At 51.1% G+C, this 27,496-nt stretch overlaps 1 protein-coding gene across 1 annotated transcript in view; it reads left to right on the forward strand.

Moving 5' to 3' along the window:
• LOC140429114 (G protein-coupled receptor kinase 6-like) overlaps positions 1–27,496 on the forward strand; it is a 217,703-nt gene that overhangs the window by 33,549 nt on the left and 156,658 nt on the right. The window contains exon 2 of the mRNA XM_072515694.1: positions 1,159–1,254. Coding sequence (XP_072371795.1) covers positions 1,159–1,254 — 96 coding nt within the window. The remainder of the gene's footprint in view (positions 1–1,158; positions 1,255–27,496) is intronic.

Consider the following 27,496-nt stretch of genomic DNA (forward strand, 5'->3'; position numbering starts at 1 on the left):
GCTTCCAGCGTGACAGTGTCCTCACTCTGCCAAACTCCTCCCACTCGCCAGAGATCCCTCTCTGTTGGGCCTGAGCACTGCGTTCATCAGCGACCGTTCCTCACCTCTGGCCTCGTGTTGGAAGGAAAGTTGTTGATGAAAAGCAGCTGAAGGTGGTTAGGCCTCGGTAACGACCCCGAGGAGCTCCACCAGTGATGTCCTGGAGCTGCAATGATTGTTTGGGCTCCTGGGTCTCCCGTTGACTTCAATTTTGTGAGGGTTCATTGATGCGGCCCGTTCGATTGAATGTGAGGCCAGTCACCCTCGTCCCCTCTCTCGAATTCCGCTCTTTTGGCTCATGTTTGGACCAGGGCTGTAATGAGATCTGGAGCAGAATGGCCAAGGCAGAATCCAGACTGAGCGGTTATTGCTGAGTAAACACCGTTTGATAGTGCTGTCGAGGACCCTTTCCATCATTTTGCTGGTGATTGAGAGTAGACTGATGGGGTAATTGGCCGGGCTGGATTTGTCCTGTTTTTTTGTGGACCGAACGTATCTGGGGAACTTTCCACATTGCCGGGTAGATGCCAGTGTTTTACGAGAACAGCTTGGCTAGGGGCCTGGCCAATTCTGGAACACAAGATATCAGCACTACAACAGCAATGTTGTTGGGCCCTACAGCCTTTGCTGTATCCCGGGCGCTCAGGGTAGCTCTGTGCAGTTAACCAAAAAGCTTTTTTAAAAAAAAAAATGTTCAATGAAGTTTGAGTAACATTAAATGAGTTTGTAAATTTTGATTACTTGTTTTTATTTGTTTTCACTTGCACAGGATATCTCCACGGATGAAATGAAATGAAATGAAAATCGCTTATTGTCACAAGTAGGCTTCAATGAAGTTACTGTGAAAAGCCCCTAGTCGCCACATTCTGGCGCCTGTTCGGGGAGGCTGGTACGGGAATTGAACCGTGCTGCTGGCCTGCCTCGGTCTGCTTTCAAAGCCAGCGATTTAGCCCAGTGTGCTAAACCGGCCCGGCTCCCAAAGCTGTGCATGTTTAATTGGAAAAAAATAAATAATCTGGCGCTTTTAAAAAAAATTGCCATTCGTTTGTTGTTGCTTTTATTTATTAAATGATTTGAAGATATTGTTTTTGTTCATGATTTTATTTCCCCCCTCTAAAGGTGGCGGAGGGAAGAGGAAAGGCCGGAGTAAAAAATGGAAGGAGATGCTGAGGTTACCCCACGTCAGTCAGTGTGAGGAAGTGCGGCAGACTATTGGTAAGATACCCTGGTTATAGTTGCTGATGCACAGCTTCTGCTGTTGCATGTTCGCTCTGTGCAAGACAGGCCACGTGATGGCTCTCCTGTCTTCCATTTTTAAATTCCCATCCGCGTTTTCAAATCCCTCCGTGGCTTTGTCTCTCCTTTTTTCTCTGTCAACTCCTCTAGCCTTTCCGCCTCCGATCTCTGCCTCCCTCTTTATCCTGGCGTCCTGTCAGCTGGTTTGCAACTGAACCCGGGGTTTCGCTCACCAACCGTCTCCATCTCTTTTTTTCCCTCCTTGTAGACGCTCCTTAAGCGTGCATTTTTGTTTACCAAGCTTTTCGTCATCTCCCTTCTTGTGGCTTGGTGTCAGATTTGGTTTGGCAATACTCTTGTGAAGTTGATGTTTGTTATTTCAGCTGTACCCCAAGTGTGAACATAATTACGGGGAAGAAAACGGTACCAGTTAGTTAATGAAAGGACCTTTCAAATAGGACCACTGTTGATTTCCTTCCACATGAATTAAACTGTGGTCAATAACCCTTCAATTGGAACTGATCTCACTAACAGTTTGATTATTCCTTTCGTGGTAGATGGTAGTTTGATTATTCCTTTTGTGGTACTGTAAGAAGAACCTGGGAGTTTGTAGCTTCAAGTCTGAGATGTCACGCTAGGAGCCAGTGAGGCAACCTAATTGGTTCATGAGCCCGATAGTTTGCAAGGATCCATGTGAGGATCTGATTAGTCCATTGTATCAATCATTGCTAAACTCCTAGGGCAGCATGGTAGCACAGTGGTTAGCACTGTTCCGTCACAGCTCCAGGGTCCCAGGTTCGATTCCTGGTTTGGGTCACTGTCTGTGCGGAGTCTGCACGTTCTCCCCGTGTCTGCGTGGGTTTCCACCGGGTGCTCCGGTTTCCTCCCACAAGTCCCGGACGACGTGCTGTTAGGTAATTTGGACATTCTGAATTCTCCCTCAGTGTACCCGAACAGGCGCCGGAATGTGGCGACCAGGGGCTTTTCACGGTAACTTTATTGCAGCGTCAATGTATGCCTACTTGTGACAATAAAGATTGTTATTATTATAATTGGTTCACGTGCCTCATAGTTTGCAAGGATCCATGTGAGGGTCTGGTGAGTCGATTGTACCAATCAATGCTAACCTCCTGACTGCGTTGACCAATTGGCAATACGAGGTGCTCTTTGGAATTGTACCATAATTATATATATATATATATAATATATATATATACACATTTTAAAAAAAAAAAAAATTTTTATTTAAGTTTTCACAAAATATCAACAACAAAATGAAAAAGGAACCCAATAGAATTAAATACAAAACAAAATAAAAACCCCGTGCCCCCCTCCCCCCTATACATAAATAATAAATTAACACCCCGAATTAACACATAGCAAACATAGCAAATATATACACCCCCTCAGATCCCCCAGTGTAGACAAACAAAAATAAAATAGAACCCTCCCCCCCCGGGTTGCTGCTCCTGACCATTGTCTACCGTTCTGCCAGGAAGTCCAAGAACGGTTGCCACCGCCTGAAAAACCCTTGCACCGATCCCCTTAAGGCAAATTTCACCCTCTCCAATTTAGTAAACCCCGCCATATCGTTGATCCAGGATTCCACGCTTGGGGGCCTCGCATCCTTCCACTGAAGAAGAATCCTTCGCCGGGCTACCAGGGACGCAAAGGCCAGAATTCCGGCCTCTTTCGCCTCCTGCACTCCCGGCTCCCCTGCAACCCTAAATATTGCGAGCCCCCAGCCTGGTTTGAGCCTGAATCCTACCACCCTCGACACCATCCTTGCTACGCCCTTCCAAAACTCCTCCAGCGCTGGGCATGCCCCGAACATATGGGTGGGGTTTGCTGGGCTCCCTGAGCACCTAACACACCTGTCCTCACCCCAAAAAACCGGCTCATCCTTGTCCCGGTCATGTGTGCCCTGTGCAGCACCTTAAACTGTATGAGGCTGAGCCTCGCGCACGAAGAGGAAGAGTTCACCCTCCCTAGGGCATCTGCCCATGTCCCCTCCTCGATCTCCTCCCCCAACTCCTCCTCCCACTTACCTTTCAACTCCACCACCGAGGCCTCCTCCTCCTCCTCCTCCTGCATCACCTGGTAAGTTGCCGAGATCTTCCCCTCTCCAACCCACACCCCCGAGAGCACCATGTCCTGTACCGTGCGTGGCAGCAGCAGCGGGAATTCCACCACTTGCCGCCTGGCAAACGCCCTTGCCTGTCGATACCTAAAGGTGTTCCCCGGGGGGAGCCCGTACTTCTCCTCCAGCTCACCCAGGCTCATGAACTTCCCATCCACAAACAGGTCCCCCAACCTTCTTATCCCTGCCCTGTGCCACCCCGAAAACCCTCCATATATTCTCCCTGGGTCAAACCGGTGGTTCCCCCGTATTGGGGTCCACACCGAGGCCCCCCCTGTGCCGCCTCCACTGCCCCCAGATTTTGAGGGTAGCCGCCACCACCGGGCACGTGGTATACCTCATTGGAGGGAGCGGCAATGGCGCCGTTGCCAGCGCCTCCAGACTCAAACCCTCAAAACGCCGTCTCCAGCCTCTTCCATGCAGCCCCCTCCCCCTCCATCACCCACTTGCGCACCATCGCCACATTGGCGGCCCAGTAGTACCCACAGAGGTTGGGCAGTGCCAGCCCCCCCCCCCCCATCCCTACTCCGCTCCAGGAACACCTTTCTCACCCTCGGAGTCCCTCGCGCCCACACAAACCCCATTATGCTCCTGTTGACCCGCCTAAAGAAGTCCTTCGGGATAAGAATAGGGAGGCACTGGAACAGGAACAAAAACCTTGGGAGCACCGTCATCTTAACTGACTGCACCCTACCCGCCAGGGACAGCGGCAACGCATCCCACCTCTTAAACTCCTCCTCCATTTGCTCCACTAGCCTCGTGAAATTAAGTCTATGCAGGGCCGCCTAGCTCCTGACCACCTGATACCTGAAATACCTGAAGCTCCTCTCCGCCCTTTTTAGTGGGAGCTCGCCAATCCCCCTCTCCTGGTCCCCTGGGTGAACCACGAACAACTCGCTCTTCCCCATGTTGAGCTTGTACCCTGAGAAATCCCCAAACTCCCTGAGGATCCTCATTACCTCCGGCATTCCCCCCACCGGGTCCGCCACATATAGCAGCAAGTCGTCCGCATAGAGCGACACCCTATGCTCCTCCCCACCCCGCACCAACCCCCTCCAGTTCCTCGACTCCCTCAGTGCCATAGCCAGTGGTTCAATCGCCAGTGCGAAGAGCAGGAGGGACAGGGGACACCCCTGCCTCGTCCCTCGATGCAACTGAAAGTACTCAGACCTCCTCTTGTTCGTGGCCACACTCGCCATCGGGACCTCGTACAACAGCCTAACCCACCTGACGAACCCCTCCCCAAACCCGAACCTCTTCAGCACCTCCCACAAGTACCCCCACTCTACCCTATCGAAGGCCTCCTCAGCGTCCATCGCCGCCACTATCTCCGCCTCCCCCTCCCTTGCCGGCATCATAACATAATTATATTTTTAAGAGACGTTTACCCTCTTTTTGAAAAAAGAAAATAAATTGATCAGAAGTGACGGGGGTAACTGCCCCTGGTGGGACTTTGAAACAAAAATCAAAACGTCAAAGGAAATTCATCTCTTCTAACCAAGGTGTCATTACCGGGGATGATGATGCACCCCAGCCCCCGCATACATCACTTGGGGGAAGGAGAACGAGCTTAACTCCACACCCACTTGCAGCGTAGGTACTCCAGGAGGGTTAATGGGGTTTGGAAAATGAATCCCTTCCTGATCAACACTCTTGTGCCTGCAACAACCCCTCGCACAGGACGAAAAATAATTGGAAGTAATTATCAGCCAGTAAGGGATCTGTTTGGCTCCTTTTTAAAAAGCTCGTGTCCCCCTAATTTTACAGATGCAGGGTAATGTTTTGTTCAGCCATGACTCCGTTGGTAATGCCCTCCCCTCTGTGCTTATATCTCTGGATTGGGACTTTAACCACTACTTTCTGACATAAATGGAGTTGAAATCAGCCATGATTGAATGGTGGAGTGGACTCGATGGGCCGAATGGCCTTACTTCCGCTCCTATGTCTTATGGTCTTATAAAGTCGTGACTGATACATTATGTGCAACACCAAGGGTACTGCATCGTTGGATGTACTGATTTTGGATGAAACATTAAAGCTGAAGCCCTGTCTGCCCATCTGGGTGGATGTGAAAGAATCCTGACGCTATTTTGAAAAAGAGAGTGAGGGGGCAATGGCGGGCAGGTGGGGCGGGTGGAGTTTGCCTAGGTGTCCTTTTTTATTAATTCTTGGGATGTGGGCATCACCAGCATTAATTTTATTTTATTTTTTTAAAATATTTTTATTCAAATGTTTACATATTTTCAACAACCCCCCCCCCCTTACAGAAAAAAGAAAAGCAAAGAACACATAAATAAACATCTTACAACCACACCACGAATTCCCCCAATATACAACCCCCCCATTAATCAATAATAAACACCGTAGTAAACACAAAGTACACCCCCCCCCCCCCTTCCCTCCCGGGTAGCTGCTGCTGACCACCTCCTAACGCTCCGCTAGAAAGTCTAGGAACGGTTGCCACCACCTGAAGAACCCTTGCACTGACCCTCTCAAGGCAAATTTTACCCTCTCCAATTTAATGAACCCTGCCATGTCGCTGACCCGGGATTCCACGCTTGGGGGCCTCGCATCCTTCCACTGTAGCAGAATCCTCCGCCGGGCTACCAGGGACGCAAAGGCCAGAATACCGGCCTCTTTCGCCTCCTGCACTCCCGGCTCGTCCCATACCCCAAATAGTGCTAACCCCCCAGCTTGGCTTAACCCAGGTGTTCGCCACCTTAGACACCGTCCTCGCAACGCCCCTCCAGAACCCATCCAGCGCCGGGCATGCCCAGAACATATGGGCGTGATTTGCTGGGCTCATCACCAGCATTAATGGCCCATCCCTAAGTGCCCTTGGTGGGGGGAAGGTGAGCTGTCTTCTACAACCGCTGCAATCCATGTGGTATAGGTGCATCCAACAGCCCAGGTAGGGAGGGAGTTCCTGCATTTTGACCCAGCGACAGTGAAGGCATGTGACATATCAACACATCTCCAAGTCAGGATATGGTGTGTGGTTTTGAGGGGAAACTTGCAGGCGTTGGTGCTTCTGCCCTGGTCAATATTTATATCTCAATTGCTTCATTAACTGTAAAGCACTTTGAGGTGCCCTGAAGTTGTGAAATGTGTTGTATAAATGACAAGCTTGTCAGCATTTATTTGAGAAAGAAGTGCCACTACTGTTTCCTGTATAGCCGGATTCTGCAAGTTCAGTGCAAGGAGTTCAGTTAGGAAACTTGCTGTGGTTAGTGATTGCATCAGGAAAAGGCTTACCATCTACAGTAGGCTGTCAACTGCATTTCTTCCTGTCCTCCCATTGGTTCAGAAATAAAACACCCTCTTTAATAGAAAAGTGCTTCGCCTACACACCGTGCGTCATGTTTTGACAAAGTAACGATCGTGCCCCCCCAAAACCTGGCTCCGAGCAATCCCCTTTCTGTCGATAATGAGCGTAGCAGACTGACACAAAAGCTCAGTCAGCAGTAACTCGAACACAACTTCCTGACTTGCAGGAAATTTCAACAAAGACCGAGTTTGTCAGCTGTCCAATTGGATTTTGTTTTGGTGGTGATGGTGGGGGTGGGGGTTGCGGAAGATCAAGGTTTCAGTACCTGTCGGAACCAAACAGCCACACAATGTCCGGGGGCTTTTCCCAGTCCCCTGGCTGTTGGCAGATAGAGACATCAGAACGTGAGTTGTACACCCACCGCTCACAGAATTATTTGCCAGGGGGTCCAGATTCTGAATGTCTTAAGTCGGCCAGACAGTGAAGCTGGAGAGAGAGACCGGGTTAACGTGTCAAGTCAGCGACTATTCATCTGAAGATGGATTACCGACCTGACACGGGCTGTCCCCTCAGGTGCCGCCAGACTTGCTCAATACATCCAGCTTTTTCTGTTTTTATTTCGGATTTCCAGCATCCGCTGTATTTTGCTTTTGTTACAAGTGCGTCTCTGAAGTGTAACCGCGGCTGGTCTCGCAGTGAAGTGTATCCCTGTGACATATTGAGACTGCCTTGGGGCTGCGGTTGGAGCGAGTGCCCTGAGTTCATAACATGAGGGTCTGTCATCTGTCGCGGGCAGTGCCTCAGGGTTGAGGATGACTTGCCTCTACTCCAGGGAGGTGGGCTCCTGGGGGTGGCTGAACAGTCCGATCCGGATGTTTAGCCTGAGGCCCATTCTCTCGTATGCCTCGGTGAATATGTCAGAGATGGGTTGTATCTCGGCCTCTGAATGTGCGCACGCACAGGTGTTGTCTGCATACTGCAGCTTGGTGACAGAACTTGGGGTGGTTTTGGTTCTGGCCTGGAGGCGTTGGAGGTTGAACAGTTTCCCACTTGTCCGGTAGGTTAGCTCCACCCCACCGGGGACCATCAGAATGTTGGGGTGGAGTGTTGCTGTGAGGAAGCTGGAGAAGAGCGTTGATGCGATGACGCGGCCCTCTTTGACCCCTGTTTGCACACGCATTGGGTCTGAGATGTTCATGTTGGTGAGGATCACGGCTTGCATGTCATCGTGGAGCAGGTGGAGAATGACGACAAATTTCTGTGGGCAGCCGAATTTGAGGAGGATGCTCCACAATCCATCACGTTCGACAGAGTCAAAGATCTTTGCGAGATCGAAGAAGGCCATGTACAGAGGTTGATGCTGCTCCCTGCACTTTTCCTGGATTTGTCGCGCGCTGAAGATCAGGTCCATTGTGCCTATTGATGGGCGGAAGCCACACTGAGACTCCAGGGAGGAGCTCTTCAGCCATTGGGAGGAGGCGATTGAGGCGGATTCTCGCAATGACCCTTCCCATGGCGGAGAGTAGGGAAATCGCTCTGTAATTCCCGCAGTCGGACCTGACTCCTTTCCTGAAGGTGGTCACAATGAAGCAGTCTCTGAGAACCCCCAGCATGTTCTCTTCCTTCCAGAGTGTAAGGTCCTGGTCGATCACAGGTGATGGAATCATAAAATGGTACGGCACAGGGAAAGGGAGTCATTCAACACATTATACAGGTCAGGATTTTGGAAAGAACTCTTTCTAAAATTTATTCTTTCACAGGAGCACAGTGGTTAGCACTGTTGCTTCGCAGCTCCAGGGTCCCAGGCTCGATTCCCGGCTTGGGTCACTGTCTGCGCGGAGTCTGCACGCTCTCCACGTGTCTGCGTGGGTTTCCCCCGGGTGCTCCGGTTTCCTCCCACAGTCCAAAGATGTGCAGGTTAGGTGGACTGGCCATGCTAAATTGCCCCTTGGTATCCAAAAGGGGTAGGTGGTTAGGGGGGATATGGGGGAGGTGTGGGCTTAAGTAGGGAGCTCTTTACGAGGGCCGGTGCAGACTCAATGGGCCAAATGGCCTCCTTCTGCGCTATAAATCTATGATTCAATGAGGAGGTGGGCTTCGCTGGCAAGGCCAGCATAGGGGGCAGTTAAGACTCAACCACATTACTATTGGTCTGGAGTCACATGTCGGCCAGACCGGGTAAGGATGGCAGATTTCCTTCCCTAATGGTCATTAGTGAACCAAATGGGTTTTTACGACAATTGCTGATAGTTTCGTGGTTACCATTACTGCGAGGAGCTTTCAATTCCGTGTTTATTCATTGAATTTAAATTCCCCCGGCTGCCGTGGTGGGAATTGTGTCCCTGGCTGATCTGATTGTAACCTCGACTCCCCATTCACACCTATCCCCCGGTAACCCTTGGTTGTCAAGAATCTCTCCACTCCTGTCTTAAAAATATTCAAGGACTTTGCTTCCACTGCCTTTTAAGGAAGAGAGTTCCAAGGATTCACGCCTCTCTGAGAGAAATAAATTCTCCTCATCTCTGCCTTAAATGAGTGAGTGGCCCCTTTTATTTTTAAACAGTGACCCCCCAGTTTTAGATTTTCCCACTCGAGGACACGTCCTTTCCACATTCACCCTGTCAATACCCCTCGGGATCTGAAAGATTACAATGAAGTCTTGGGTCACTGTCTGTGGACGGAGCCTGCGCATCCTCCCCGTGTGTGCGTGGGTTTCCTCCGGGTGCTCCGGTTTCCTCCCACAGTCCAACGATGTGCAGGTTAGGTGGATTGGCCATGATAAATTGCCCTTAGTGTTGGGTGGGGTTACTGGGTTATGGGGATAGGGTGGAGGTGTTGACCTTGGGTAGGGTGCTCTTTCCAAGAGCCGGTGCAGACTCGATGGGCCGAATGGCCTCCTTCTGCACTGTAAATGCACTATGATAATCTATGAAGTCGCCTCTTACTCTTATAAACTCCAGTAGATACAAACCTAAACTGTCCCACCTTCCCTCTTAAGACAACCCGCTGGTTTCAATCTGCTGAACCTTCTCTGAACTGCTTCTAACGCATTTACATCTTTCCTTAAATAAGTACAGTGCACAGAAATCCAGATCTCAACAGTGCCCTGTATAACTGAAGCATAACCTCCCCACTTTTGTAATCAATTGCCTCTGGATTACTAGTCCATTGACATTGCCACTAGCCCTACCCCTCCACCCCTGCTCCGGCAGTGTAAGCAACCTGCGAGAGTCACTTGTGACGATCACACTCCAAGCTTAGTGCCATATACCCACCCTCCCAAAACCCGTGTGAGTGTGCGTGGTCCTGGATTGGAGTTCGTGTCCTGTTCCTGAGATTACGTGGCACTTTACGCTGCACCCCCTTGTCAACCATCTCATTACCTCCAGTGGCCTTGCAGGAGTCGATAGTTCCCTTTCCTCTCTCATACAAGCTGCATGATATTGAGTTGTGTTAATAAATGCGACTGTCCCAGCCTTCAGAAGGGAAACATAAGTAATTGCAATCACAACGAGTGGAGCTGGAAGATCAGGCTGTTTTAATAATCTTGGCTGGCAGCATCTGATGCATGTTTGGCCTGCACTGGGTATGTATGATTCAGGTTCAGCCCAGTGATGTTGCCTCTGATGATGTTGGTAACAGTGCACTATTGAAATGGCTTCCACCCCCGCCCAATGCTGGAAGACCTGTTTCAGTTCCCTCTCCCTTATCTGTCTTCTGCACCGAGCCCTGCTTCCTTCCTGGCCTTGTGCTGACTACGTCATTTCAATTTTTGCTTTCATTCTGAGAGTTAATGGATTGATCTTCAGGATGCACCAGTGGATCCCTGATCTGAAACGTCTCACATTAACACTGCAATGAAGTTACTGTGAAAAGCCCCTAGTCGCCGCACTCTGGCGCCTGTTCGGGTACACGGAGGGAGAATTCAGAATGTCCAGTTCACCTAACAGCACGTCTTTCGGGGTTTGTGGGAGGAAACCGGAGCACCCGGAGGAAACCCACACATACACTGGGAGAACGTGCAGACTCCGCACAGACAGTGACCCAAGTCGGGAATCGAACCTGGGACTCTGGCACTTTGAAGCAACAGTCCTAACCACTGCTACCGTGGCACCCTGTAGTTACTATTGTAATATGACAACCAATTTGCACACCGCAAACCCTGACAAACAGCAATCTGATTGCAACCGGTCAATAAACCTTATCGGTACCTGGTTTTTCGAGTGATGTTGGTTGAGCGATGAATATTGGCCTAAGACATCAGGGAGAGCTGCCCAGCCCTTTCCAAAATAGTTACCCCTTTTACATCGACCTGGTTGGACGCGCAGGGTCAGACAGGCCTTGGTTTAGCATTTCATGTGAAAGACCGCACCTCGGGCAGTGCAGCACCCCCTCGGTACTGAAACTGGACTGCTTGGGACTCCGGAGTGAGGCTTGTGTGGAGGGTTACTGCTCCGTATTGGATCAGGTGGTCCTCACCTGTGCCGCAGCCGCATCCAAGATTGTAACAAAAGATTCCCTGCTCCCTTTGATTATGAGGAAGCGTGGGAGAAATCAGTCAAGGTAGCTGATCGGTACCTGCGACTGCCTAAGCAGAAGTGGTCAACTAGAGGGCAGCACGGAGGCACAGTGGTTAGCCCTGCTGCCTCACGGCACCGTGGCCCCCAGGTTCGATCCCGGCTCTGATCACTGTCCGTGTGGAGTTTGCACATTCTCCCCGTGCTTGCGTGGGATTCGCCCCCACAACCCAAAGATGTGCAGGGTAGGTGGATTGGCCACACTAAATTGCCCCCTAATTGGAAAAAATGAATTGGGTACCCTAAATTTATAAAAAAAGAAGTGGTCAACCGCTAAAAATGGGAGCGGATTCTGTAATTTTGCATTTTAAAAAATTGCCACTTCAGCAAAGTCACTCGTTACACTTTCTATTTGCAGTTTATACTAAAGTTTTTGAGAATCTTTTTCTTTTTTAGGATTTGCTTTAAACAACGTGCAGGACTGGAATAGTAACCTCTGAAATGGAAGGCAATAGTGTTGATGACGCAATTGTTTATTTCTGTCCCACCTGACTGGGGCCTCTGTACGATTTTTAATTGATGGTTGCTTTGAATTTGGAAAGATGGTGGAAACGCAAATTAAACAATTAGAGAATGTACACTATCTTGATTAGACCACACTTCTGGCTGCAGCCTCTGTATTGCAATGAAAGATATTCTCACTCAGAAAAGATTGAATAGTTTGTGGTTCAGTTTGGGTGCACCTTGTGTTGCCCTATTATGTATTTTCTTTTATTTTCGTGTACTAAATAATCTGTTTGAGCTGCTCACTTTTCACTGTACCTCCGTACATGTGATAATAAACAAATCCAATCCAATCAACTCTTTGTCATAGAGAAGACAGACAGGGGGGTATTTAAGGTTATTAAAGGCTTGTCAGCTAGACCAGTGTTTTTCAAACTTTTTTTCTGGGGACCCATTTTTACCAACTGGCCCACCTTCGGGACCCACACCGGCCCACCTTTGCGACCCGCGCCGGCCCACCTTCGGGACCCACACCGGCCCACCTTTGCGACCCGCGCCGGCCCACCTTTGCGACCCATGCCAGCCGACTTTCGTGACCTTACCTTGTTTGCTGCTGACAAAATGGAGGAATCGCAATCGCGCCCAAAGTACGTGATGGTGACGTCCGGGGGCCGTGATCTGCTCTCTGCCTCCCTCAGGCAGGAAGATTGCACAGAATTCTTTTTTAAACCTTCTGCGTCTCCGATGGTTCAAATTCGCGGTCTTCAGCCGCAGCAGCCGGCTTTTATATTCAATTTTTATTTATTTTTTGTAAATTGTAACAATGTTGTTGCACGGCACGTTTAATCAAAGAGACCAAAGCCCATCGTCATCGTCAGATTCTTCCTGTTTCTTCGCTTTTTTCTCTTCAACAGCAAGAGGGGCAGTGGCGGAAACAACTGCTGCAACAGCTGGGACATTGCTACCAGCCACCAACGTTGCAGATCAGACTATTGACGTCAATAATAGCCAATGCCTTGGCAAACGGACGAGGCCAGAAAGGCTCAATGGTCACACCAGCTGTTTTAATCAGGGCATTGAGTTTGTCTTCGGTGACAATGGCCTCGTCGTCGTGCAGGATGAGCGCGTTGTAGATACAGGCGAGTTCCGAGGTCGAGTCCATGGCGCTGGATCTCTGCGGGTGGGTCCGATGGTGCTAGTCGCCGGGGGGAATCTCGGCCGTAGCTTCGTTCAGAAGAATCGAGCACTTCCGAACCGGGCAGAGTGATCAGCAGCCGGCTTGTAACTATGCCGGCTGCGAGCGGCCTTTTTACCATATTAAAAAATGCGTCCGCACTGCGCGTGCGTGCCCGCTCATCGGTGGGCATCGCAGCCGGCATAGTTACTAAAGGCTGGCTGCTGCGGCTGTTGTGCACAAATTTGCGCAATCGGGAGCGCCGCGACGGACGGCTCCGCCACCCTCCCGACACACGCCCACGACCCACCCACGGGTCACGCCCCCGACTTTGAAGATCACTGGGCTAGAGGCAGAGAAGACATTTCCACTTGTCGGGGTGTTCAACATTATAAATATAAGATAGTCACTCCATTAGGGACTTTACCCAGACCGTACTGACCAAATGGAACTCGCTGCCGCAAAGATTTGGTGTCTTAAGACGATGATTAACGCCTTGGTGGTCAACTCTGTGTTAAGCATTGCCTGGTGTGACTCAGGAGTCCTTCTCTGGCACGACAGGCTCTGCCACGTTTGCTGGAAAGGAAGACAAGTGGACTGAGCAGGCGCAGGATTCGCTCGGTCTCCGTTTTCTCCGGGGCCCCGCTCCTCGGCCAGCTGGGCTATTCCTTATCTGTCCGTCTCTTCCAATACCGTGCCAAACAGTCAACCTTCAGAGGTCGTGACTGTCGGTGTCAATATCTGCAATCTTCACGTCTCACTTGTAGGTGTCCCAGTAGCAGAGTTATGGATGTCCAGGAGGAGGTGGTGACCCAGTGACCAGTTCACCAGACAGAAGACCTTTTAATTTATCCATCCGCTGAATATTAGCAAGCCAGTGCAGACTTCGCCAATTTAGTAATGAGTGCATGCTGATGGAATTCAATGCTCCGGCACCTCTGAGCTGTGACCTTGTCCTGCCAAGAGATGCCGAGGATATATCTGAGATAGCAAAGGTATAAACTCTTCAGCCTCTTCTCCAGCCTTGCATGCGTTGCCTGGACCTGACCACTGAAGTGCGCCCTGAGGACATTAATACTGTCGTTTCGCGCACTCTTATTCAGCTTGGGCATAGAATCACAGAATTTACAGTGCAAAGGAGGCCATTGGGCCCATCGAGTCTGCACCGGCCCTTGGAAAAATCACTCCACTCAAGCCGACACCCGTAACCCCACCTCACCTTTTTGGACACTTAAGGGCAATTCAGCATGGCCAATCCACCTAACCTGCACATCCTTGGACTGCGGGAGGAAACCGGAGCACCCAGAGGAAACCCACGCACACGCATGGAGAACGTGCAGACTCCGCACAGACAGTGGCGCAAGCCGGGAATCGCACCTGGGGCCCTGGAGCTGTGAAGCAACAGTGCTGACCACTGTGCAGCCCTGCCATAGCAACTGCAGCTTTTGTGGTGAATCTTGGGCCTTGACACCTGTCTTCCTGATGTTACTGACTCCAAGGTGAAGCTGAACTCTGGTTGGCCCAGTTCCTTCATGTAAATTCCTGATGGAATCGAACCTCGTCAGCTCGGCTGCAGTGTGCTGACCGGCTGACTGAAACTTACTCAACCCCTGAAACCGAACAGTAGCAATTGTCGGCAGGTATTTAAAAAATGCAGTAAACTCTCAGGTGAGTCAACAGAGGAGAGAGAAACGGCACTAACGTTTCAGTTTGACGGCCTTCCACCAGAACGTGTTATCTTTTGGAGCTCCCTCTTGGCCTGATCAATGTTCATTAGAAGCAAATGACTTGGTTTCAAACCCATCAGTGGGTCCAGTGTCAAAGGACAAAGCAAGTCCTTGATATGGAAGATGGGCGTCTACCTTTGGCTGCCCGTTAATATCTGCTTTATGAAGAAAAATAAAATATACAAGCCACCCACAAAAGCCAGAAGGATTCCCCCTCCCGGTTATCTCACTCACTATTCTAACCCAGTTAAAAATTTTTTTACTGTGAGTCTTAATGACATTGTGCTGGTGTGAATTGACTGAACAATGTATATGTAGTGACGAAGGTTTCCAGGCTGTTACGAGGAGTAGCTTATTATTTAGAAGACTGCCTACTGTTTTGTAAGTGTGACGTTCACCAGTGTTGTGCATTGCAGAGTCGTGGGTAGCATTCTCCCTTCTCAGTCCCAAGGATGTGGTTTCAAGGGCGGCATGGTAGCACAGTGGTTAGCACAGTTGCTTCACAGCCCCAGGGTCCCAAGTTGGGTCACTGTCTGTGCGGACTCTGCACGTTCTCCCCGTGTCTGCGTGGGTTTCCTCCGGGTGCTCCGGTTTCCTCCCACAGTCCAAAGATGTGCAGGTTAGATGTGCTACGCCAAATTGCCCTTTCGTGTCCAAACAAAAAAGGTGAGGTGGGGTTACGGGGATTGGGTAGAGGTGTGGGCTTAGGTAGGGTGCTCTTTCCGGGGACCAGTGCAGACTCGATGGGCCAAATGGCCTCCTCCTGCACTGTAAATTCTATGATTCTATAAAGCCCCACTGCCATGGATGCATTCAATTTCCACTGATGCACCCTCCCAGTGCGATACTGAGGGGTTGCTGAACTGCTGTTCTTGTGGATGAGGTGTTAAACCCACTTCCTCCCTCTTGAGTGGAGGTGAAGATCCCACGGCCACTATTTCGAAGAATAACGGAGAGGTTGTCTCCAAACAAACATATAAATTGGGAGCAGAAGAAGGCCGTCAGCCCCTGGAGCCTGCTCTGCCATTCATTAAGATCATGGTAATCTGGGCAGCACGGTGGCGCAGTGGTTAGCACTGCTGCCTCACGGCGCCGAGGTCCCAGGTTCGATCCTGGCTCTGGGTTCCCGTCCGTGTGGAGTTTGCACATTCTCCCCGTGTTTGCGTGGGTTTCGCCCCCACAATCCAAAGATGTGCTGGTTAGGTGGATTGGCCACGCTAAATTGCCCCTTAATTGGAAAAATGAATTGGGTACTCGAAATTTATATTAAAAAAAAAAAGATCATGGTAATCTGTTTGTTTTTCTCATTCCACCTCCCCCATCTACCATCAAAACATTTGATTCCCTTGCCCAACAAGAAATTATCTGCCTCCGCCCTATAACTGTTCATTGACCCCCCCCCCTCTCCCCCCAACAGAACCTCACCAAAACGTGTTACCAGCTCGTCGTCATCACGTGATCTGAAACTCGGAAGAAGAGTCACACGGGCTCGAAATGTGAACTCTGTTTCCCTCTCCACAGATGCTGCCAAACCTGCTGTGCTTTTCCAGCATTTTCTGTTTTTATCGCCGTCGTCACATTGCTGTTTGTGGGAGCTTGCTGTGCCCAAAGCACTTTGGGGCACCCGAGGTTGCGAGATGCGCAACGCACATAAGTGCAGCCTGTGACACTTCCTCCGCTCTGTGTGAACCGGGGAAGAGAGAAGCAAAATGCTACAGATGCATCAGCACAGTTCTGATAAAAGATGACTCGACCTGACATGTTGGCACTTTCTCTCTACAGATGCTGCCCGGCCTGTTGAGTTCACCAGGATTTTTTGTTTTTATTTGAACGATGGAGGGGTTTGGTGTTGGAAGGTGTGAAAGTGGTTATTGATAAGTTGATTAGCTAATGTTCAGTTAGTGATTAGTTTAAAAAAATAAAAATAAATTCAGAATACCCAATTCTTTTTTTCCCCAATTATGGGGCAATTTAGCATGTCCAATCCACCGCCCCTGCACATCTTTGGGTTGTGGGGGTGAGACCCACGCAGACACGGGGAGAATGTGCAAACTCCACACAGACCCGGGACCTTGGCGCCGTGAGGCAGGAGTGCTAACCACCGTGCCGCCCAATTAATGATTAGTTAATGATAAGTTGATTGACTTCTTTTCCATGGTTTTGACCCAATGAATGGAGGGACTGTGACGCAAGGGCAGAGTCTGGCGGAGTGATTCTTCTCACTTTGGGAAGAGCAGTTTGAGAGGAGGTTCGATAGGCGTGCTCAGAATCATCGGTCTAGACGGAGTAGAGGAGAGTAATTGTTCCCATTGGTGGCAAGGCCGCCACTCAGAGGAGACCAGTTTAAAGCGGTTGGCAAATGAATCAAAGGTGCCATGAGGAAAGTTTATTTTGTGCAGCGAGCGATTCCAAGCTGGAATGAACTGCCTGCGAGTGAGGTGCAGGAGGTAAGTCGAGGCTTTCCAAAGGGAATGGGATAAGAACCTGAAGTGTGAGAATTTGCAAGGCTACCGGGAAAAGGCAAGGGACTGGAACTAACTTGAGTTGCGCTTGAAGCGTGCCGGCACGGATTTGTGCTGTATCCATTCGACACTGGGGACAGGCCGCTCAGCGTGTTTTGTTATTTAATTGGACCACGGCTCATCTTTATCTTTATCCCCCTTGCTCCTACAATCCCCTTTAATATCGTCGCCTAACAAAATTCTATCAATCTCTCAATTTTAAAATTTTCCATTGATATACTCCCAAGTTAGGTTGGTTGGTGTGCGCCCTGAAGGTAATGGTGTACGTGCATCGCCTTTGGTCAAGCTCAAGCCATGGTGTGGCTGGTATCGGAAGCAAATTCGGTACTTCACTGGTTACAATTGGAGGTGCAGTTCCCTGCTTTAGGGCAGACGTTTACTGGGGAAGAGCACAGCCAACTTTACTCTCTCTATACCTCGCTAATCTGCCCTAGATCTGTGAGTGCTCGATGCAGGCTGGATGCCTGAAATCAAAGCAAAGAAAGAACTTGTACTTGTATAGCCCCGTCGGATGCCCCAGAGCACCTTACAGCCAATACGGCATGTTTCAAAGTATGGTCACTGTTGAAATATCGGAACTGTGTGAAGGGCTACTTTGTGAAGATCCAGCTCCCACAGATAGTAACGGGATAATAATAATGGATAATCTAAAAGTATTTAGTTCACCAGCATCAAACTACGGTTAAGATATTTTAAAATGTTTTTATTTAAACAAGTGTTTTGGACACCAAGGTTTGTTAAATTTATCTTTCTCCATAGTTTCCTGTCACATGATATTTTGCAGAAAGGGCAATTTAAGCACCTCACAGTTTTGATTAAAATTAATATATATGGTGGCGCAGTGGTTAGCACTGCTGCCTCATGGCGCCGAGGTCCCAGGTTCGATCCTGGCTCTGGGTCACTGTCCGTGTGGAGTTTGCACATTCTCCCCGTGTTTGTATGGGTTTCACCCCCACAACCCAAAGATAGGCAACACTGTAGCACAGTGGTTAGTACTGTGGCTTCACAGCGCCAGGGTCCCAGGTTCGATTCCTCGCTGGGTCCCCGTGTCTGCGTGGGTTTCCTCCGGGTGCTCCGGTTTCTTCCCACAGTCCAAAGGCATGCAGGTTAGGTGGATTGGCCATGATAAATTGCCTTTAGTGTCCAAAAAGGTGAGGAGGGGTTATTGGATAACAGAGGTCAGGTGGAAGTGAGGGCTTAAAGTGGGTCGGTGCAGACTCGAGGGGCCGAATGTCCTCCTCCTGCACTGTATGTATGTTCTATGTGCAGGCTAGGTGGATTGGCCACGCTAAATTGCCCCTTATTGGAAAAAAAATTGGGTACTCTAAATTTATTTTAAAAATATATATATATATATATATATATATATATATATATATTTGCTCTATATATGGGTACTGTTGGCAAGAGCCACAATTAGTGCCCTCAGTTGCCTACAGAACATTGTCATGGACCTTCCGTCAAATAAGATTGCTAGGACGGTTACTATTGTTGGCAAGAAACCCTGGTTCATCTGCATCGGCTCCCGTTTCAGCAGTGCCTCAGTTTTAAAATTCTTGTCCTTGTTTTCAAATTGCCCCCTCTTTCCCCCATCCGTTAGACCCCCCCCCATCCCCCCGGCTCCATGGCTCCCCTAAGATAGTGTAGCTGCACAGAAATCTGAAATATGCAGGCAGCAAATAGGCTGTGGACAGCTGACATTTATATTTCCTTTAAGGTGTGCGCATGTGCGGCAATGTGGCAGGGCAGCAGCAGGACATGCACAGTTGAGGGAATGTTGTCGAGTGTCCTTGCGCTTGCTCTTGCACTCTGCAATTCTCAAAGCTCTCTGCTCTCCTCCAATTCTGCCTCTTGAGCATCCCGGTTTTACTTACTTCAACATTTGGCAGCTGCGCTTTCAGCTTTGCACTAAACTCTGCCATTCTCTTGCTAAACTTCCCAATTTCAGGGTGTGTTCCAGGTGCAGGGTAGGTGGATTGATCACGCTAAATTGCCTTAATTGGAAAAAAGAATTGGGTACTCATCTTGTCATCCAATAGTACATAGATTCAGTTTCTCTTTACCCTCTCTTAATTCCTCTTAACATTGGCCTCAGCACTCAGATTGATGCTAGTCCATGCCATGCTGCACCAGTCCTTTTCTTTCCAGGGAACTTCTTTTCCTTTCACTTGTGTTCCCTGTCCGCTTAATCGAGGAGGCTTCAAAGTTGGTTCTGTAGAAACGTTGTTGTGAAAAATTCTGACTCTTGTATCTTTTCTTCCCCTTAAGCTCTATTACCCTATTGATGGGAAAGGTTCTGTCTGATTTTCCCTTCTTGCACTAAATGTCTTAGCTGCCCTTTTAAAATTTCTCGATGTGAGCTTCACCGTGCCTCTGCTCCTTCCCTTGAGAACTGTGTGAGGGTGTTGGCAGAGGGTAGGCAGAATCAGAGACTTTACAGTGCAGAAGCAGGCCATTTGGCCCATCGAGTCTGCACCGGCCCTTGGAAAGAGCAGCCCAATTAAGCCCGTTCCGCCACCCTATCCCCGTAACCCAGTAACCCCACCTAATGTTTTTTTTGGACACTAAGGACAATTTATCATGGTCAATCCACCTAACCTGCACATCTTCGGACTGTGGGAGGAAACCGGAGCACCCGGAGGAAACCCACCCAGACACTGGGAGGACGTGCAGACTCCACACAGCCAGTGACCCAAGCCGGGAATCGAACCTGGGACCCTGGCGCTGCAAAGCAACTGTGCTAACCACTGTGCTACCGTGCTGCTTCAGAATGTGACGTTGAGTCCACAATCCGATCAACCACAGCCCTATTGCACGGCGTGGAAGTCTCGAGGGGCCGAATGGCCTACTCCTGCTCCTAATTCGTATGTTCGTATGATTCTCAGATTGATTAACAGTCTGATAGACCATGACACGGCTGCTTGGGTGATTGACCCCAATGGCGGGGGAGGGTTTATGGGATCCCACACGACAAGATGGGGGTTGGGGTGGGGGTGCCGGCTCTCGCACATCCACTGGGCTCCAGCATCCTGTTCGATGTAAACCCAGAATTCTGAACCCACCTGCAGGGAGTGTCATTGACTGGATTCTAACCCTGCAGGAAGGCCCATTTGGGAGTCACCATCGCAGCCGTCCAGGCGGAGCCCGATCCCGAGTGCTGAGCGTGGACTTCCCATCCGAAGTTGTCTCCTTCTTTTGGGCTTTTCTCTTGATCTCCCTCCCCCTCTGTGCAATCCACTGTTCAAACTATATTCGGTAATGCTAATTTTTGTTTTGTTATTAATTGCCCAACTAAAGGAAATATGGTGGTTTGTGGTGAGGCATTGATAATGGCGAAAAGTTTCATCTTGTCGTGGGAGAGGATGTATCAGGCGGAAAAAAACCAAATTTAGCTCCTGTTGGACGTTGAAGGTTTCTGCTCCAGTGTTTGAATGAAGCGTCCGGTTTAGTCTGTGACTTCTCGGTCAGCGGCTTTAACGAAAGAACTTGCATTTATATAGCACCTTTCGCAGCCGCAGGACATCCCAAAATGCGTTACTGCCCAGTAAGTACCTCTGAAGCGTTGCAAGGAAACGGGACATCCAATTTTCACCCACAGTCCCCACAAACGGCATGATAATAAAATACTGCAGATGCTGGAAATCTGAAATAAAGAGAAAACCTGTTTCCCTCTCCACAGATGCTGCCAGACCTGCTGGAGTTTGCACAGCATTTTCTGGTTTTTATCCCACAAACAATAGGCTTGGTTAATGGTCAGGTAAACTGTTTTGCAGTGATTTTGGGTGAGAGGTTAATATTGGCCGGGGGGGTGGGGGTGTGTTCGTGTGTGTGTTTGCGTGTTTGTGTGTTCGCGTGTTTGTGTTCTGGCGGTGCACTCACCTGACAACATCCTGATTCAGAGGTGAGCGTTCTATCTACAGCTGTATGTGGCTGACACGATAGACTAGTGTTTTTCAAACTTTTTTTCCGGGGACCCATTTTTACCAACCGGCCAACCTTCGGGACCCAACCTGCTGACCTTCGCGACCCACGCGGGCCGACCTTTGCGACCCACGCGGGCCGACCTTTGCGACCCACGCTGGCCGACCTTTGCGACCCACGCCGGCCGACCTTTGCGACCCACGCCGGCCGACCTTTGCGACCCACGCCGGCCGACCTTTGCGACCCACGCCGGCCGACCTTTGCGACCCACGCCGGCCGACCTTTGCGACCCACGCCGGCCGACCTTTGCGACCCACGCCGGCCGACCTTTGCGACCCACGCCGGCCGACCTTTGCGACCCACGCCGGCCGACCTTTGCGACCCACGCCGGCCGACCTTTGCGACCCACGCCGGCCGACCTTTGCGACCCACGCCGGCCGACCTTTGCGACCCACGCCGGCCGACCTTTGCGACCCACGCCGGCCGACCTTTGCGACCCACGCCGGCCGACCTTTGCGACCCACGCCGGCCGACCTTTGCGACCCACGCCGGCCGACCTTTGCGACCCACGCCGGCCGACCTTTGCGACCCACGCCGGCCGACCTTTGCGACCCACGCCGGCCGACCTTTGCGACCCACGCCGGCCGACCTTTGCGACCCACGCCGGCCGACCTTTGCGACCCACGCCGGCCGACCTTTGCGACCCACGCCGGCCGACCTTTGCGACCCACGCCGGCCGACCTTTGCGACCCACGCCGGCCGACCTTTGCGACCCACGCCGGCCGACCTTTGCGACCCACGCCGGCCGAACTTTGCGACCCACGCCGGCCGAACTTTGCGACCCACGCCGGCCGACCTTCGCGACCCACGCCGGCCGACCTTTGCGACCCACGCCGGCCGAACTTTGCGACCCACGCCGGCCGACCTTTGCTGTTTCTGTGCTGCCTGTCAAGAGCTTCCAGCCTAATTCCACTTTCCAGCTCTCGGTCCATAGCCGTGCAGGCTCCGGCACCTCAAATGCATGTCTGAAAATTATTTTTTAAATGCGAGGAGGGTGTTTACGTCCACAGGCCTGTCAGGAAGCGAGTTCCAGATACCCATCGCCCTTTGGGTGAAAATTACTCCTCCGCCCCACTGATCCTTCTACCAATTACTTTAAATCCATGCCCCCCGGTTAATGACGTCTCTGCTAATCACCGAATGGTTACGCCACAGATGGAGACCATTCGGCCCCATTACATCCATGCTGTCCCTCTGCAGGAGACGTTCACCGTCTGCCACTCCCCCCTCCTCTTCTCTGTAGCCCTGCACATGTTTCCTTTTTTGATAATTCCCTTTTGAAAGTCTCGCTTAACTCTGCCTCCACCGACTTCCGGGTGCGGCGATGACCAGCTAAGTCGCACGTTTCGGCAGCTCCCGGTGGAACGGACTTTTGGGCTCTTAATAAGAGCCCCAACGGCAATTTTAACGGCTAAAAGCACTGTGCGGTAAACCAGAAGGGAATCCCCCCTGGATACGGATGGAAAAAGGAGGAGAAAGTGGCCGGATTGCAGTGGATCCTTTAGAGCAGCGGCAAGGAAGGCAAGCAAAAACCAAGATGGCGACGGAAGGTGGCAGTTTAATATGGGGCCCTGAACAACACGAGTTTTTGAAACGCTGCGTGGAAGAGCTTAAAAAGGAGATGAAGAAAGAGCTGTTCGCCCCGATATTACAGGCGATTGAAGGGCTAAAAGATGAGCAAAAGACCCAGGAGCGGGAGCTTCGGGTCGTGAAGGCAAAGGCTGCCGAGAACGAGGACGATATACAGGGCCTGGTGGTGAAGACGGAGATGCACGAGGCACACCATAAACGATGTGTGGAAAGGCTGGAGGTGCTGGAGAATAATGCGAGGAGGAAGAATTTAAGGATTCTTGGTCTTCCTGAAGGTGCAGAAGGGGCGGACGTCGGGGCATATGTGAGCACGATGCTGCACTCGTTAATGGGAGCGGAGGCCCCGGCGGGTCCGCTGGAGGTGGAGGGAGCATACCGAGTGATGGCGCAAGGACCGAGAGCAGGAGAAATTCCCAGAGCCATAGTGGTGAGATTCCTCCGTTTTAAGGACAGAGAGATGGTCCTCAGATGGGCAAAGAAAACTCGGAGCAGTAGGTGGGAGAACGCGGTGATCCGCGTATATCAAGACTGGAGTGCGGAGGTGGCGAGAAGGAGGGCGAGCTTTAATCGGGCAAAGGCGGTGCTTCATAAAAAGAAGATTAAATTTGGAATGCTGCAGCCGGCAAGACTGTGGGTCACATATCAAGGGAAACACCACTACTTTGAAACGGCGGATGAGGCGTGGACATTTATTGTTGAAGAGAAATTGGAATAAGCGGGTTATTAAAAAAGAACGTTTGAGACAAAGTGGTGGGGCGAATATGGGGGGCGAAGGGGGGGGAAAAAGGGGGTAGAGATGATTTTTATGTTGTTAATCCTGCGACCCGGTAACTTTTCTCTCTTCCACAGGTTGTGGGGGAGGGAGGTGGAGGAGCTGGGGGCGTTGGCCATTGGGGGCGGGGCCAAAAGGGAAGCGCAGGCTTTGTTCCCGCGCTATGATAATTATGGCGGGAATGGGGAAGCAGGAAGGAGGGGGCGTCGCACGGTGCGAGCCGAGGTCACGGGGGGAAGCCGAGGTCGGCCAGAGTTTGCTGACTTCTGGGAGCAACATGGGGGGTGTAACCACGCTAGTGGGGGATCTAGCGCGGGGGGGGGGGGGATTTACTGGGTTGCTGCTGCTGGGGAGAAGGGGGAGCTGGTATGGGGTGGGCGGGGCGGGGCGGGAGGGCACCGCCTGGGGGGGGACACAGCTGCGTGGGAACCGGGTGAGGAGCTGGATAAAAGGGGATGGCTAATCGACAAGGGGGGGGGGGTAAAGAGCCCCCCAACCCGGCTGATCACGTGGAATGTGAGAGGGCTGAACGGGCCGATAAAGAGGGCACGGGTACTCGCACACCTTAAGAAACTTAAGGCAGATGTGGTTATGTTACAGGAGACGCATTTGAAACTGATAGACCAGGTTAGACTACGCAAAGGATGGGTGGGGCAGGTGTTTCATTCGGGGCTAGATGCGAAAAACAGGGGGGTGGCTATACTAGTGGGGAAACGGGTAATGTTTGAGGCAAAGACCATAGTGGCGGATAGTGGGGGCAGATACATGATGGTGAGTGGCAAATTACAGGGGGAGGCGGTGGTCTTAGTGAACGTATATGCCCCGAACTGGGATGATGCCAACTTTATGAGGCGCATGTTAGGACGTATCCCGGACCTAGAGGTGGGGAAGTTGGTAATGGGTGGAGATTTTAACACGGTGCTGGAACCAGGGCTGGACAGATCGAGGTCCAGGACTGGAAGGAGGCTGGCAGCAACCAAGGTGCTTAAAGACTTTATGGAGCAGATGGGAGGAGTAGACCCATGGAGATTTAGCAGACCTAGGAGTAAGGAGTTTTCGTTTTTCTCCTATGTCCACAAAGTTTATTCGCGAATAGACTTTTTTGTTTTGGGAAGGGCGTTGATCCCGAAGGTGAGGGGGACGGAGTATACGGCTATAGCTATTTCGGATCACGCTCCACACTGGGTGGACTTGGAGTTAGGGGAGGAAAAAGAACGGCGTCCACCCTGGAGAATGGACATGGGACTAATGGCGGATGAGGGGGTGTGTCTAAGGGTGAGGGGGTGTATTGAAAAGTACTTGGAACTCAATGATAATGGGGAGGTCTAGGTGGGAGTGGCCTGGGAGGCGCTGAAGGCAGTGGTTAGAGGGGAGCTGATATCAATCAGGGCACATAAAGGAAAACAGGAGAGTAGGGAACGGGAGTGGTTGCTGCAAGAACTTCTGAGGGTGGACAGGCAATATGCGGAGGCACCGGAGGAGGGACTGTACAGGGAAAGGCAAAGGCTACACGTAGAATTTGATTTGCTGACAACGGGTACTGCAGAGGCACAGTGGAGGAAGGCACAGGGTGTACAGTATGAATATGGGGAGAAGGCGAGCAGGTTGCTGGCCCACCAATTGAGGAAAAGGGGAGCAGCGAGGGAAATAGGGGGAGTGAGGGATGAGGAGGGAGAGATGGAGCGGGGAGCGGAGAGAGTGAATGGAGTGTTCAAGGCATTCTATGAAAGATTATATGAAGCTCAGCCCCCGGATGGGAAGGAGAGAATGATGTGTTTTCTGGACCAGCTGGAATTTCCTAAGGTGGAGGAGCAGGAGAGGGTGGGACTGGGAGCACAGATCGAAATGGAGGAAGTAGTGAAAGGAATTAGGAGCATGCAGGCGGGGAAGGCCCCGGGACCGGATGGATTCCCAGTTGAATTTTACAGGAAATATGTGGACTTGCTCGCCCCGCTACTGATGAGAACCTTTAATGAGGCGAGGGAAAGGGGACAGCTGCCCCCGACTATGTCTGAGGCAACGGTATCGCTTCTCCTAAAGAAGGAAAAAGACCCGCTGCAATGCAGGTCCTATAGGCCTATTTCCCTCCTGAACGTAGACGCTAAGATTCTGGCCAAGGTAATGGCAATGAGGATAGAGGATTGTGTCCCGGGGGTGGTCCATGAGGACCAAACTGGGTTTGTGAAGGGGAGACAGCTGAATACGAATATACGGAGGCTGCTAGGGGTAATGATGATGCCCCCACCAGAGGGGGAAGCGGAGATAGTGGTGGCGATGGATGCCGAGAAAGCATTTGATAGAGTGGAGTGGGATTATTTGTGGGAGGTGTTGAGGAGATTTGGCTTTGGAGATGAGTATATTAGATGGGTACAGCTGCTGTATAGGGCCCCGATGGCGAGCGTGGTCACGAATGGACGGGGGTCTGCGTATTTTCGGCTCCATAGAGGGACGAGGCAGGGATGTCCTCTGTCCCCATTATTGTTTGCACTGGCGATTGAGCCCCTGACAATAGCATTGAGGGATTCCAGGAAGTGGAGGGGAGTACTCAGGGGAGGAGAAGAACACCGGGTATCTCTGTATGCGGACGATTTGTTGTTGTATGTGGCGGACCCGGCGGAGGGGATGCCAGAGATAATGCGGATACTTGGGGAGTTTGGAGAATTTTCAGGATATAAACTGAACATGGGGAAAAGTGAGTTGTTTGTGGTGCATCCGGGGGAGCAGAGCAGAGAAATAGAGGACTTACCGCTGAGGAAGGTAACAAGGGACTTTCGCTACTTGGGGATCCAGATAGCCAAGAATTGGGGTACATTGCATAGGTTAAATTTAACGCGGTTGGTGGAACAGATGGAGGAGGACTTCAAGAGATGGGACATGGTATCCCTGTCACTGGCAGGGAGGGTGCAGGCGGTTAAAATGGTGGTCCTCCCGAGATTCCTCTTTGTGTTTCAGTGCCTCCCGGTGGTGATCACAAAGGCTTTTTTCAAAAGGATTGAGAAGAGTATCATGAGTTTTGTGTGGGCCGGGAAGACCCCGAGAGTGAGGAAGGGATTTTTGCAGCGTAGTAGGGATAGGGGGGGGGGGGGGGGGGGGGGAGCTGGCACTACCGAGCCTAAGTGAGTACTACTGGGCCGCCAATATCTCAATGGTATGTAAGTGGATGGGAGAAGAGGAGGGAGCGGCGTCGAAGAGATTGGAGAGGGCGTCCTGCAGGGGGACTAGCCTACAAGCTATGGTGACGGCACCGTTGCCGTTCTCACCGAAGAAATACACCACAAGCCCGGTGGTGGTGGCTACTCTGAAAATTTGGGGGCAGTGGAGACGGCATAGGGGAAAGACGGGAGCCTCGGTGTGGTCCCTGATAAGAAACAACCATAGGTTTGCTCCGGGAGAATGGATGGGGGATTTGGAACATGGCAAAGAGCAGGAGTAACACAATTGAGAGATCTGTTTGTAGATGGGACGTTTGCAAGTCTGGGAGCGCTGACCGAAAAATATGGGTTGCCCCAAGGGAATGCATTCCGGTATATGCAACTGAGGGCTTTTGCGAGGCAACAGGTGAGGGAATTCCCGCAGCTCCCGACGCAGGAGGTGCAGGACAGAGTGATCTCAAAGACGTGGGTGGGGGACGGTAAGGTATCAGACATATATAGGGAAATGAGGGACGAGGGGGAGATTATGGTAGATGAGCTGAAAGGGAGATGGGAAGGAGAGCTGGGGGAGGAGATTGAGGAGGGGCTGTGGGCTGATGCCCTAAGTAGGGTAAACGCATCGTCCTCATGTGCCAGGCTAAGCCTGATACAATTTAAGGTGTTACACAGGGCGCATATGACTGGAGCATGGCTCAGTAAATTTTTTGGAGTAGAGGATAGGTGTGCGAGATGCTCGAGAAGCCCAGCGAATCACACCCACATGTTCTGGTCATGTCCGGCACTACAGGGGTTTTGGGTGGGGGTGACAAAGGTGCTTTCGAAGGTGGTGGGGGGTCCAGGTCGAACCAAGCTGGGGGTTGGCTATATTCGGGGT

Source organism: Scyliorhinus torazame, chromosome 9 (assembly GCF_047496885.1).
Source record: "Scyliorhinus torazame isolate Kashiwa2021f chromosome 9, sScyTor2.1, whole genome shotgun sequence".
NCBI lineage: Eukaryota > Metazoa > Chordata > Chondrichthyes > Carcharhiniformes > Scyliorhinidae > Scyliorhinus > Scyliorhinus torazame.